At 48.7% G+C, this 15,021-nt stretch overlaps 1 protein-coding gene across 1 annotated transcript in view; it reads right to left on the reverse strand.

Moving 5' to 3' along the window:
- Nucleotides 1-14,434, reverse strand: part of DDRGK1 (DDRGK domain containing 1) — a 52,035-nt gene extending 37,601 nt beyond the window's left edge. The window contains exons 1-2 of the mRNA XM_032803054.2: nucleotides 14,245-14,434; nucleotides 1,244-1,399 (exon numbers count right to left, since the gene is read on the reverse strand). Of these exons, the coding sequence (XP_032658945.1) occupies nucleotides 1,244-1,399; nucleotides 14,245-14,332 (244 nt within the window). The 5' untranslated portion in view covers nucleotides 14,333-14,434. The remainder of the gene's footprint in view (nucleotides 1-1,243; nucleotides 1,400-14,244) is intronic.
- Between the last annotated feature and the right edge of the window lie 587 nt (nucleotides 14,435-15,021).

The following is a 15,021-nucleotide window of genomic DNA, read 5'->3' on the forward strand; positions in this document are numbered from 1 at the left end:
CTGAGCTTCAGTTCATCTGCAAATTTGACACCATCAGCTCAGGATTGAACAAAGACTGTGAATGGCTTGCCAACTACAGAACCAGTTTCTCCTCTCTTGGTTTTCACACCTCAGCTGCTAGAACAGGGCCTCATCCTCCCTGATTGAACTAACCTCGTTATCTCTAGCTTGCTTGCTAGCATATATATACCTGCCCCTGGAAATTTCCACTACATGCATCTGACGAAGTGGGTATTCACTCACGAAAGCTCATGCTTCAAAACGTCTGTTAGTCTATAAGGTGCCACAGGATTCTCTAAGATAACGTGGTTATTAACTCTAGATGCAAAATAAAATTACAGGACTCTGTCTACACTGACCTACAACCACACCTCACAGTGTTCCAATCTGATACAATCTCAAGTTAGCAGGGTCTACTCTGATCAGTATTTGGATCTGAGCCCACCAAGGAGAACCCAGATGCTGCAGGAAGTGGAGTTGGTGATTTAGTAGGTGGTGTTCTTTCCCCTAAGACAGCACTAAATCAATGCTTTGTGCTGCTGAGGCAGGGTATAAACACCAAGGTACCAATTCTGTTTGTACTTTAAGATCTCTTTGTACTTTTCATAGGGTCGAGCTGTTAGCCCCAGTGAAAGTGGTCACATTCTAACCTGGTTACCTATGTTCTGCCTTTCTGCTGATTTCCCCTTGTAGTTTCAAACTGAGGGGGAAAACCCAGTATTCCTCATCCTCCCCCCAGAAACAGCGTTGCATTGCTGGCACAGAAAGGCTGCCACAATCCATCACAGAAGCAGCTGCATTTCAGTGATGGGCAAATGATCTCTAGTGATATGAGGTGACCAGATGAGAAGAAGAAAATATCGGGACAGATATTGGGAAAATATCAGCACACTGGGGTGGGGTGGGGTGGTCCAGTCCGCCAGCAGAACAAAAATACCCAGTGCTGCCAGTGGAGCGAAATATCAAGACAAATTGCGTCCCGACCCAAGATCGGTAGGGATGCAGGATGACCACCCAAATATCGGGACGTCTGGTCACACTAGATATAACACACTGGAGGAAGGTGTGTGTAAATTTACCTTCAGATTATTAAGACACTAAATCAGGTCAGTTTCGGGCTATGTGGTCTCCAGTCAGTGCAGTTGGACAGGACATTCTGGGACCCTTACCTCATACTTAACCCAAACCAAGATCATCCGCTAGCCCGATCCATTTTTAAAAGCGGAGCTGAATCAGAAGTTACCTTCCATCCCATCTTCTGCCTGTTGTGCTCTCCTCTGGGCCAGCATCCTGCTGCCCATGTTCCTTCGGCGTCTGGGCATCCCTTCTCCCCGCTCATCAGCGTGAGGTCGAGGCCTGGCCACCACGGCTGCCACATTTCGCTGGTGTTCCTCGTCAGCTGAAAAAAGGGGAACATTTTAAATCAGAGGTTTAATATTGATCTGTTTCAGTCATCCCATCGCAAGAGTGAAAGGAGCTAGCTGGCCGGCAATAAGAGATACACTAGCAGTTGGGCTGTTTGCAATGTTTAGATCAGGTATCTTTCATACAGAGAGAATGTCATTCCTTCCTGCTGCCCCCTTATAATGATGATGTTTCTGTATGGTAGCACCTACTACATGCTGGCTCTTCCCTGACAGTCACGAAGGGTGACCCAGGGATCTGACAATCAGGCAGAGGTAGGGAGAAAAGGAGCAGAAACAACAATAGGCAAATTATATTTAAATCAACATGATTAATCTATGCAGGAGGTAGGCAAACACTGAGCATTTGGAAAACCCCACCCTTAAACTTGCTGGGTTCGATTTTTAAAGGCACTTGGGTGTCCAGCGGGATTTTCAAAAGCACCTAAGGCTCCCATTGATCCCACCAAACACCTTTCTGCACCTTTAGGTATTTAGGCACCTAAGGTTCATTGAAATCAAATGAAATCAATGCAAGTTAGGAGACAGAATACCTTGGAGGATCAGGGCCCTAAGTGCCTTTAAAAAACTGGCCTTCTGGGTCTCAGTTCCCCACCAGTAAAACAGGGATGATTCTTATCTGTCTTGTTTATTTAGACGCTAGTCTCTTAGGGGCGGGGACAGTTTCCTTGGGAGTGAGGGGGTGCCTAACACAATGCCCCTCCAATGTTGATTGTGGTCTCTAGGCACTACTGTTAATAGAGTGGAAGATGGCATAAGAAGTGTCTATGGACAGGCACTTCAAATACTGTTGTGACCATGAACTAGCTCTAGATGAGGCGGCTCTGTCATTCTATCATGGACCCATGGCTCTTGGAACTTACTCCCCCAAAAAAGCACCCTTTGTGCTGAATTTCCGTTTTTCAGCCCTATAAATGATTTTTTAAAAATATATATTCTTTTCTCCTCGCATCTGGTAAGCAGAATGTGGGACCCAAAAGTGTTTTTCTTCTTTTCAGATGATTCAGGTCTTATTTGGTTTTTTTGCACTTCAGCTATTCAGAGCTGACGTCATCTCGCCTGTTCAAACCTGCAAACGTGTGTATTTTTCACTTCTTGCTACACTTGGAAAACTCTTGTCGACAAATAAGAACTACAGATCACAATCTGTGCATGCAGTGGTGCCTCATTTTCCCATGCTGACTTCAGTGCAGTTTTATCTTGCGGGCTTCTGCGAGTTGCTGCATCAGCTGGGGAAGCTCTTAGAATGAAGAAATTATGGAAGGTGAGCGTTGAGCTGTTGTAACCTGCACAGGTTGTGCCATGTTTGTGTTTCTTCCACAGGACAGAAGCGAATTTGTTGGTACAAAGTGAAAGCTGGTCTCTATATTGGAAGAGAAGGTTCGAGTTCTGGAGAAACAAGAATCGACCCTGCGCTGCATAAGAGAAAATGAAGAATTCCTGGAGAGACGTCAGGATATGCTTCTACGAGCACAACGTTCTGAAGAATCGGAGCAGGCTGCGCAGAGGGGACAGAGGGACGGTGAAGAAATTTGGCAGCATGTGACCTCCAGAAGAATAAAGAGGGGAGTACATGTATCAGCAATGGAGATACAGGTGAGCAACCATTTTCATGTTCTCTCCACAGGTACTAATGCGGAGAGTGGACTAGATACATCTATGGGAAGGGAGCAGAAGGAGGCTCCACCGACTGGAAGATGTGAGATGCACTGTCTTAGGGATGGGGGTTCCACAACCACCGCTCCCAAGAGAAGGAGGTGGATGGTGGTGGTCAGGAACTCCCTCCTCAGGGGGACTAAGTCATCTATCTGCCACCCTGACTGAGAAAACCGAGAGGTCTGCTGCTTGCCAGGAGCTAGGATTCACGATGTGGTGGAGAGACTGCAGAGACTCATCAAGCCCTTGGATCACTACCCCTTCCTGCTTCTCCACGAATGGCTACCCAGGTGGTGTCAGAGAGAAGGCTTTGGATTCTTCGACCATGGGATGGTGTTCCAAGAAAGAGGAGTGCTAGGCAGAGACGGGCTCCATGCTAACAAGAGAGGGAACGATCTAGCAAGCAGGCTGCTAACTGTCGAGGAGGGCCTTTTACAAACTCAGGTTCACGGGGGAAGGAGACCAAGCCCTGAGGTAAGTGGGAATGGGATACCAGGAGGACAGACGAGCAAAGAGTGCAGAGGAGAAGGATCTGTTTCGAGTGAGAACCAGGATCAGCGGTTTTTAGTGCCTATACACAATTGCAGAGCCTGGGAATATGAGAACTGACAGTCTGCAGCACAGGAAGTGTGATGTGATTTGACAAGAGAGGATTGGTGGGTAACTCACAGAGGGTACGGCATGGCATGGATAGAAATGTTCGAAAAGAGCAGGCAGGGCAGAAAAGTGGGGAGTTGCACTGTATGTAGAGCGTATGATGTCAAGTGGTATGAATGCGAACATGAGATCTCGGATTAAAGTTTAGAAGTGTGGAGCATAAAGGTGATGTCTCGGCGGTGGGAGTCTGCTATAGACCACAGAATCGGGGATGGAGTTGGTGGCTTTCTTCCGCAACTGCAGAAAATTACTAGACCTGTGCTCACAAACGGAAGAAGTCGTAGGGGAGCAAACGTGGATGAACTGGGAGCATGACACTGAGATGTCGAGTTCGGATCCTGCACAAGGAGCAAAGGAGGGCAGCGAATAGACCGGACTTCAGAAAGCAGACTGACTCCTCAGGAACTGATGGGCTGATCCTGGAGAACATGAGGGGCGAAGAAGTCAGGAGAGCTGGCTGTATTCTTTAACAGATCCTTATTGAGTTGCAGGAAAAATCATCCCGGATGCGTAGAAAGATAGTAAATTGTGCAGCGTGAGCAGCTGCCTAACAGTTCGAATCCTTTGCTGATCTTAAAGCACAAAAAGACTTACCAAGAATATGGACAAATGCCAGCGGATGGAGTATACAATATGTGCTCCGCATGCGAAGAGATGAATCGGAAGGAAAATACACTCTGGAGTTGCGCCTAGCAAGAGATGTTTAAGAGTAACAAGAAGGTTTCTTCAGGTATGTTTAGCAACAACGAAGCAAAGTCAGGAACAGTGTGTCCCTTATGAAGAGGAGGCAACTAGTGATAGAGGATATGGAAAAAGCTAATGTACTCAATGCTCTTCTTGCCTCCGTCTTCACGGAGAAGGTCAGCTCCCAGACTGCTGCACTGGGCAGCACAGCATGGGGAGGAGGTGACCAGCCCTCTGTGGAGAAAGAAGTGGTTCGGGACTATTTAGAAAAAGTGGATGAGCAGAAGTCCATGGGGCCAGATTCACTTCTTCCAAGGGTGCTACAGGAGTTGGCGGATGTGATTGCAGAGCCACTGGCCGTTATCTTTTAAAACTTATGGTGATCGGGGAAGGTCCCGGATGGCTGGGAAAAGGCTAATGTAGTGTCCATCTTTAAAAAAAAGGAAGGAGGAGGATCCGGGGAACTACAGGCCAGTCAGCCTCACCTCAGTCCCTGGAAAAATCATGGAGCAGGTCCTCAAGGAATCAATTCTGAAGCACTTAGAGGAGAGGAAAGTAATAAGGAACAGTCAGCATGGATTCAGCAAGGGCAAGTCATGCCTGACTAACCTAACTGCCTTCTAGGAGGAGATAACTGGATCTGTGGATGAGGGGAAAGCAGTGGATTTGTTATTCCTTGACTTTAGCAAAGCTTTTGATACGGCCTCCCACAGTATTCTTGCTAGTAAGTTAAAGAAGTATGGGCTGGATGAATGGACTGTAAGGTGGAGAGAAAGTTGGCTAGATCGTTGGGCTCAATGGGTAGTGATCAATGGCTCCATGCCTAGTTGGCAGCCGGTTTCAAGCGGAGCACCCCAAAGGTCGGTCCTGGGACCGTTTTTGTTCAATATCTTCATTAACGATCTGGAGGAAGGTGTGGACTGCACTCAACAAATTTGCAGATGACACTAAACTGAGAGAAATGGTAGATACGCTTGAGGGTAGGGACAGGATACAGAGGGACCTAGACAAATTAGAGGATTGGCCAAAAGAAACCTGATGAAGTTCAACAAGGACAAGTGCAGAATCCTGCACTTAGGATGGAAGAATCCCATGCACTGCTACAGACTAGGGACCGAATGGCTAGGAAGCAGTTCTGCAGAAAAGGACATAGGGGTTACAGTGGACAAGAAGCTGGATATGAGTCAACAGTGTGCCCTTATTGCCAAGAAGGCTAATGGCATTTGTGGCTGTATAAGTAGGGGCATGGCCAGCAGATCGAGGGACGTGATCATTCCCTTCTATTCGGCATTGGTGAGGCCTCATCTGGAGTACTGTGTCCAGTTTTGGGCCCCCACTACAAGAAGGTTGTGGAAAAATTGGAAAGAGTCCAGCGGAGGGCAACAAAAATGATTAGGGGGCTGGAGCACATGACTTATGAAGAGAGGCTGCGGGCACTGGCATTGTTTAGTCTGCAGAAAAGAAGAATGAGGGGCGATCTGATAGCTGCTTTCAACTACCTGAAAGGGAGTTCCAAAGAGGATGGATCTAGACTGTTCTCACTGGTACCTGATGACAGAACAAGGAGTAATGGTCTCAAGTTGCAGTGGGGGAGGTTTAGGTTGGATATTAGGAAAAACTTTTTCACTAGGAGGGCGATGAATGCATTACCTAGAGAGGTGGTGGAATCCCCTTCCTCAGAGGTTTTTAAGGTCAGGCTTGACAAAGCCCTGGCTGGGATGATTTAGTTGGGAATTGGTCCTGCTTTGAGCAGAGGGCTGGACTACATGACCTCCTGAAGTCCCTTCCAACCCTGATATTCTATGATTCTATGATCCTCAGAATAGACAAGTAAGGAAGTGGGTGCTGGTGGATCAAAATTAGCAAGAGGTACAAGTTACCTATATCATGTTTCAAGGATACATACAACCATGCTTGAGTCCACCTATCTACTCATAAAGGTTACAAATCACGGATGAAGAGTATGTAACAGAGTGATGCAGCTTTCTCCAGTTTCCCCACAACCTTCACGTCCCCTGACTATTGGCCAGTTGGTTGATTTGTCAAGCATTCACAGCATCAAAGTTATACTTGTGTCACCTACATAATTCCACCCCACCTACTCATCCAGACACACATCTCATCCCATCCCACTCCCTCTGCTGCTCCAGCAATGCCATCCTTCACGACCTGCTTCATCCACTTGTCCCCTAAGTGTCTCCATGTCTTTCTACATGTTGCCACCTACGTATGGCAGGCTCAATCCCGAAAGGCATGGAGCACTCTGGACCTGAGCCAGCAAAGCACTTAAGAACATGGTTCACTTTGGCATGAGAACGGTCTCACTGAAGTCTTAACTTTAAGCACGTGAGGGGACTAGCATGTGCATAAGTTCTTGGTTGGCTTGGGGTCAGTGTGGCCAGCAGCTTGCAGGATTGAGCTCAGAGTGCCCTCCACACACTGCTCTGCCATGTCACTACACCCTCCTCTGTAAAACCCATGCTAAAAACTCACTTCTATTATGGTGCCACCATAGGAGAATAATAGTCATTACAAAATCCTTGAGGAAGTCACTACCATATGTCCAGGCAGTAACCCTCATCCTCCTCACCCATTCATCTTCTTCTGTTTGGCACCCTCGTTTATTGTATCATGTCTAAAATTTTGAGAGTAAGTTCATGAAGGTAGGGAATGTGTCTTATCTTCTGTGACATGCCTAGCATGCTTCTGAGAGCTACAAAATAATTCAGTGAGATACAGTATACCATAAATATTTATTAAGGCGCTTTGTAACTATTATTAAAAATGTTGAGAAGTATTTTGGGATACAGTGCATATGGAGGTCCTATACAAAACACATATATGGTATTTCTTAGCCTCTTAAAAAACATTTCACCCTTCGAGGCTTGGTATCCTTTAATCTAAACGGATTCTATATGCCTGACAAATTTTAAAAAGACATCCCCGCATAGTGCATCAGTTGGGAAATTCTAGTGCTCATTTATTTTGTGTAATAAAAAAAATACCCAGAACACAATTCCTGAGAAGCAGGGACCGTTACACATTTCATGAGAAATAAATCTATTTATAAAGTGTATGTTCATTTCAAACCTGTCTCTCAGCCCTCACAAGGACAAATGTGTGAACCGAGTGACCGCATCACCTTGATTCAAATCACATGGCTAGTCCCCAAATCTATCAGTGTTAATCCAGCAAAGAAAGCAGTATTTAATATATTTAAAAAAAACCCAAAAAACAGGAAACTAATGCCCAGAATCACTGACCCATATTGCTTGTCTATTTAGATGGCCAGATGGGGCCTTCTCAATCCCAGCTTTGTTCAGAACAGAGCACACTATAAACCCTGAGCAAAATATAATACATTATTAAAGGACAACACCAAAACAAGGAAATGAAAAAGCAGAACGGGAAAACTGAGATACCTTGGATGTGCATGTTTAATTTTATCCAAGTTTTCCATAGCTCCAGTTTTATGACTCAGTGTTTCCACAGCCAGCAGACACCTCGGTTCAGCGGGAAACTGGATTTTTCTATGTGTGGGCGGCAAGATCAGCTTCATTTGGGATTTTGAAACCCACCAGCGGAATGGGGCAAGACAAGAAACCTGGAAAGAGCCTAAAGCCATTTAAAACCAGAAGTCTTCACTTCACCTGGCTACACAGCAAACAACATGCAAAGCAACACTATATGAAGCTAAATGAGGAAAGAAGAATACAAACCATCCACTGAAAGCAGAGAAGTTTTCCAAACTGGAATTTAGCAAAGGCATTGGGGTTATAATGTTATACAACATAAGAATGGCCATACTGGGTAGGACCAAAGTCCATCTAGCCCAGTATCCTGTCTTCCCTCTGTGGTACCAGCACTGGCCACTGTCGGAACGAACAGAACGGAATCATCACGTGATCCATTCCCTGGCACCCATTCCCAGAGCGCCAGGGGTTCTTTCATGTCCCAAAACACTTAGAGCGGCAGTTTTACATCTAATTTCAAATAAGGTACCTCCAAGAGTGCTCCCTAACACAACTTTACACAATGTTACTTGCCCACAACAAAGAATGTTTATTTTTTTGATCAGCATGTAAAATATGCTCCCTCCTCATATAACATTATCTTTAATAGCATGGTAAGTCAGCAAGTCAACATTGTGCCTTGGCTGGCAGATTTTCATGACAGTTTTGCAACACTGCCCTACTGGTATCCTGGGTCACTAGCTTTGTACTGACTCAGACGAAAGAGCACCATCTACTGCTTTCATTTATACATTTGCATAAAGATAAGCACTACTGTAGCAACTGCCTTACGAATACGTTTCAAATAAGCCATCTCCACACCACTTCCTGCGAGACCCTCTCTCTCCTATCCACAAACTAATTCAGCTTGTGACATCCAAGGAGCTAGTAGCACAACTTAGCATGGCCGAAGGCGTACCATTAAAAAAAAAGCCATACATACGTTGCACACACAGTTTTACCAATGTGATGTATGACACTGCATAGCAGTCTTGGTATACAGAACAAGGCCATGTCTGCACTACACATCATCTAACACCAGTTATGTTGGCATAGAGTCGCCACAGTTAGTAGATTGCTCATTCATGCGCATACTTGGCTCCTTCTGCTGGCACTGTGCATACTCACCAGGAGTGTCTGTGTCAATGCCAGGTGTGGTGTATCATGGGTAGACAGGTATCCCAGTGTGCTACAAGCCATTCTCCAGTGCGAAGCCTTTTGGAAGACTTGCCCAATGTGTTGTGGGGTAGAAATGAGTCATGCAGGGAATTCTGGAAGCTAGGAGACAAGTTCCCATCATGCAACTGTCCTCATCCTATAATGCCATCCACATCTCATAATTTTCATGCCTTTAAGATAAAAAATCCTGCAGACCCGCAGGATGCTTCTCGCTATCTGCCATTTCTGATGGACAGAATGATATAGCCCAGAAGGGATCTTTGGTCCCCCACTTCCAAGCTTCAATTTTCCAAACACTAGAAAGTGATATAGTGTAATTTCTGGTTTTCATAAACAGGCAGCACTCTTTACTCCCAGTGGGACTGCACTGGTATCCCAGCAGGATCAAACTGTGCTGCTGCAGGCACTGCTCTTCCAAGGAGACACAAAGTGAAGGTCCTGACTGTGACAGATGGGCAGCTTTCTGCAATGTCTTTGAGAGACCATATTGCATTAAGGGCATGGATCGTTCTGGGCTAGGGACTGTACGCATTCCATGGGAGGAGGGTTATCGCAGCTCTTGCGGGAAGTGCAAACAGAAAGGGATGAGGAGGCAAATCATTCAGGTTATAACACCTCCAGAGAGGTACCACCTCCTGGGAAAGTGCATAGTCGGCTTTAAACTGGATTTTTCAGAGACCACTGAAAAGAAGAAAAAAAACCGAACATCTAGATAAACAGCCTGATCTTAAACTGACTCAGGGCCTTCAATTTGGTGCCTGATCTAAAGACTGATGAGAACTTGTAACCACAGGGAAAGCCCACTTGTGGGATTTGACGGACTTGACACCATCTATGTTGGAGCGGGGGTGTGGGGTGGGAGTGACCTTTTCAGCATGTATGTAGGTTCTTTTATAGTTTTTATATACAGTCACTGTAAGGTTTTTCCCTTCTGAATAAAGCCGAGAGTCTCTCACAGAGGTCACTGATTCCGTGACTTTCTGGGATTCCGTGACTTCTGCAGCTGGCAGGTGTGGTTGACCCCGGGGTCACTTGAGCATCTCAGGCAGCTGCACCGCCCCCCACCTCCATAACACGACAGTCCTGAGCCACCTCCCACCAGCAGCAGCGCAGCCGTCCCGGGGTGGCGGGGCCCTCCTCTGCCAGTAGTGGTGGTCCTGTGCCACCCTCCCTCCCCCAAGCAGCAGCGCATGCTCCAGAGCCTCCCCCCAGAACCATTGGGCATCCCAGAGTCCCCACCCTGAGCAGCAGTGGGCAGCCCGGAGCCACCTCCCACCCCCACCAGCACCAGCAGGTGCCTCAGAGCCCCTCCTCCAGAGCAGCAGCTGCACCCCCAGAGCCTCCCAGAACACCAAAGATTTAATCAGGGGTATATAGTACAAGTCATGGACAGGTCACAGGGCCAAGAATTTTTGTTTATTGTCCATGACCTGTCCATGACTTTTACTAAAAATGCCCATGACTAAGCCTTAGCCTTACTTATGAATAAACATGCCTGCTTAGAAAGAGCTGCGTGATACCTTGTGAATGCAGGCAATATCTCGGAGAGAAAGCAAAGCAGAGGTGATGGCAGATTGGCTTGCTGGGGTTAGTACAGTGTAGATCAGGGAGTTGTGCAGCATTAAAAGCCCTTACTCACACAGAAGTGAGACACAGGTCTCCATCCATGAGAGGTGATGGCTGGGTGCTGGAAACCTTTAAGTGCATAAAGGGCACCCACAGAGTAAGAAATATAGATGCAGTTACCTTGAAACTGTGACACTGAGCACCTGTTCTCACTACACACTTGTCTAAAACAGCAGTTCTCAACCTTTTCCTTACTGTAACCTCTCATCACATCAGAGAAGTTTTGGGACCTCTATTCAGACATACAGAACTCCCTTTGTGAGGTTACACAACCCCCTAAACCTATTTGCAAGCCTCCATGCTGAAGATGCCTGGCCTAAAGCACCTTTCACAGCAGGATGTAGAATTACTAACATAATTGTAACAACTGCTGCCTTCCACCCAAGAAGAAAGTGCAGTGAAATGACCCCTGTGACAGATTGCATCCTACCATCAAATGCATGGGAGTCCCAGTGGTTTTGAAAACAACCTTTTGGTGTGCAAGGAAGCCATGATCAAGCCCAAGGTTGCAATTCTGTAAAGTTCTTGGAGGCTACAGAAGTCAATATAAATAATAAAACATTTCTGTTTGAGGACAAAGACAAGTCAGGTGGTGTCACAAAATGCCATTAAAAAAAGCTTCAACACAATTAAACACTCTGAATATAAACTGATTTGAAACAAAACACATTTTAAAGAAAGGCTATTTGGGATCCCAGATCATTAATAAATAGATGCATGGGCTTCAACATAAGGAAGTTGTTCCCCCTTCCTCTCCCCCCATCAAAAACCAAGGCAAAACACAGTTCTTGCTTCACCTTGGCTTGTAAGTCTTGAGTTCAGGAAGGGGTATTTCTCCCGCAAAAGTTACCAATGTGTCAACATCTAAGGAAGGGACAAGGCAGCTGCGTGCTCTGTCTTAGGTATCAGCACGGTCCTGAGCTGCTGTGGAAGAAACGCTAAGGCCAGGTCTACACTAGAGAAGGTACAGCCATACCAGCAAACCCTTCTGTTTTGGATAGAGTTTATGCCAGCAAAAAAGTGCTTTTGCTGGAATAGCTTATACTAGTTTGGCAAGTGACATAAGCTATACCAGCCAAAGCACTTTTATGCTAGTGCAACTGCCTCTACACTAGTGCTTTTGTTGACAGAAAAATGTCATTTACACACCTTAACTAACATTACTATCCTGGCAAAAGTCTCTAGTACAGACAACAACTTGGGTCTTCAATGCATTTTAAAAGTGAAGGGAGAGGCTTCTTAATTATGATCTGGACAGTTTATGGCTCCATTTGGCTTTCGCTAATGACATTTGGGCTGCAAGGAAACAGCAGCAGCAGTTTTACACTATTGCATCCACAGGCAGCCAACACCATTTTAAGGTGCTGTGTCACTAAACCCCTTCTCAGAGCAGGGCTGCATAACACGGTGCCTAAAACACTGCTAGCTACCAGCATATCATCTTCCCTGATGCTATCACTAATCAAGCTGACCTGGTAGTAGCAACAGTGGGAAATTTTTGTGAAAACTTCCTGCTATAGACAAGGTCAAAAGCAGGGGGCCAGTCGCGCGTGCGTGTGTGTGTGAGCGCGTTGTGTTTAAACCTTAAGGGCCTGTCTATATTTGAAATGCTACAGTGGCACAGCTGTGCCATTACAGTGTTTCACTGTAGACACTACCTATGCTGATGGGAGAGTTTCTCCAATAGGAGTAGGTAATCCCTATCCCTATCCCTGAGAGGCAGTAGCTAGAACGATGGAAGAATTCTGTCGACCTAACGCTGCTACACTAGTTGGCTTTACTACAACACTCAGAGGAGGATTTTTCACATCCCTGATTGAGTCAGTTTGGCCAATCTAATTTCCTAAAGTAGACCAGACTTAAGGCTTTGAACTCTGTCCTCTTTACAGACTTTCTAAGTTGTGTTCACAAGATCTCCTAGGAGAGGACCTGGGGTGGGAATTGCTTTCTAATACAGTCTGAAGAATCGTCCTACTCCACATATAACCAAATCTCACAGCCCAGGGCATAAGGAATACCCACAAAGAGCATTTCACCACTGGGGCCCAACTGCTTCACCGGGCGAAAATAGATTCTGCTTTCTTCAGGATCTGGAGGATCCACTATGATCAACAGCTGAAGCAGGGTATTTGAGGAAACTGATCAGTAAATGTGTCTGCCATGGAAAAAGTTATATTCCTAACAGATGGGGCAGCAGAAATGCCCTCAAGAGTCAATTTCAATCAATACATCCAGCCTGATAGTGGAAGACCAGCCAGGATTTTTTTCTTTGCAAAGTCTTGCAGAAAACAGTCAGCAGTTACTCTGACTATATCCTCTTCAAGGCAGGAACCGGCTTTGTTCTGTGCATGTGTACAGCACCAGGGCCCTAATTCCCGAGCACGGCCTGCAGTTGTTATTGCAATACAAATGACGCTAATAAAATGGAGAGTGAAGAAGTGAAGCACTAATGCTGTCCCCCCAAAATAAAAAAAAAGTTATGTTTCACTGCTCACCGTGGTTGATATAACCCAGGTGCCATGGAACGCACCTCCACAACAGCGTCACAGCGCAGCAGGCTGTGGAAATGTCACATTACATCGTTCTCATGGGGACCTGACCACTGGCCTGCCCCAACTTCCCCCCTAATGCCCCTAGTCTCTACTACCACTGGGTTCCCTCCCCAATCAGTGAACCAGTGGCCTGTCTGCCCCTAGGGGGGGGGCAGGCCCCCCATCCTCCTCCCCAACACCTGTTCCCCTCAGGGGCCTGGCTGCTCCCTCCTGTCTGCCCCCCCACAGGCCCCTGCTCCCCCAGGGGGGTCCAGGCCACCCGTCCTCCCCCACTGGCACCTGTTCCTCTCAGGGGCCTGTCTGCTCCCTCCTGTCTGCCCCCCCCCATGGGCCCCTGTTCCCCTCAGGGGTCTGGCTGCTCCCTCCTGTCTGCCCCCCCCCACGGGCCCCTGTTCCCCTCAGGGGTCTGGCTGCTCCCTCTGTCTGCCCCCCCCCACGGGCCCCTGTTCCCCCCTGGGGTCTGGCTGCTCCCTCTGTCTGCCCCCCCCACGGGCCCCTATTCCCCCCTGGGGTCTGGCTGCTCCCTCTGTCTGCCCCCCCCCACGGGCCCCTGTTCCCCCCTGGGGTCTGGCTGCTCCCTCTGTCTGCCCCCCCCCACGGGCCCCTGTTCCCCCCTGGGGTCTGGCTGCTCCCTCTGTCTGCCCCCCCCCACGTGCCCCTGTTCCCCCCTGGGGTCTGGCTGCTCCCTCTGTCTGCCCCCCCCACGGGTCCCTGTTCCCCCCAGGGGCCTGGCTGCTCCCTCCTGTCTGCCCCCCCCACGGGCCCCTGTTCCCCCCAGGGGCCTGGCTGCCCCCAGGCATCTGGTGGGGCCCTCGGAGGACGCAGCCGGGGGGGGGGGGCTCCCAGCTCCCCCAGGTAACAAGCTTGCCCCGCCCCCGCGGCCTGAGAGCCAGACCGAGGTGAGGACATGCCCCCCGAGGGGCGGACCGGGGGGAGAACTCCCCCCCCCCTTACCTGCCTGCACCTGCCCCCGGAACCGGCTGGCAAAGATGATGAGGGCGGCCAGCAGCGCCGCAGCCAACACGTACAGCACCGGGTCCATCTTCCCACGTGACTGCCCCTCCCCCGCCCGGCGGCCTGGCCACGCCCCCTCAGGCCACGCGCCTCCTTCCCCAACTCCGCGGCCGGTTCCACAGCGACTCAGCTCACGAGGGCGGGGGAGTGGAGGCTTGGTACGTTCCGCCTCCGACCCCGGAAGTGTGGGAGGAGGGTTGTGAGTGAGGGCCCCAAATCAGGGGTGGCCCTTTCGGTGCCTGTTCCAGTAGCGTGGCAGGCGGGCAGGGGGTGGCTAAGGTGCTGCCTGCAATGGCGCCCACCTCAGTGACAGCTGTGCAGGGCAGCGATGGGGCTGGGCAGCATCAGGGGCCCAGGCCGGGGGTGGGTGGGGCCATGGCAGAGGCTGCCTGGACACCAGCTGTAATGGGTTTCGGGTGGTTCTCCCTCTTCCCTGGGTGTCTCCTAGGCTGGTTCCCGACCCGCTTTCCTTGACTTTCCCAGCGCCCCGCTCCGGGTGGCGATCCCCCCCTTAGCATCCTTTGTCACTGGTGGGAACCTTTGGCTGTTCTCAGCCTGGCTCCTGTCCGCCACTGCAGGGCGGCTCACGAGCACACGTCCCAATCTCAGGGCAGACCCTGATGCAGCAGGGCACAAACCCCAAATTGGTTGTGCCAAGCTCTACTTCGATTTCACCAACCCAGCATCAAGTGTGAACTCCTTAGGCAGGATGACAGC

This window comes from Chelonoidis abingdonii, chromosome 5, assembly GCF_003597395.2.
Source record: "Chelonoidis abingdonii isolate Lonesome George chromosome 5, CheloAbing_2.0, whole genome shotgun sequence".
Taxonomy (NCBI): Eukaryota; Metazoa; Chordata; order Testudines; family Testudinidae; genus Chelonoidis; species Chelonoidis abingdonii.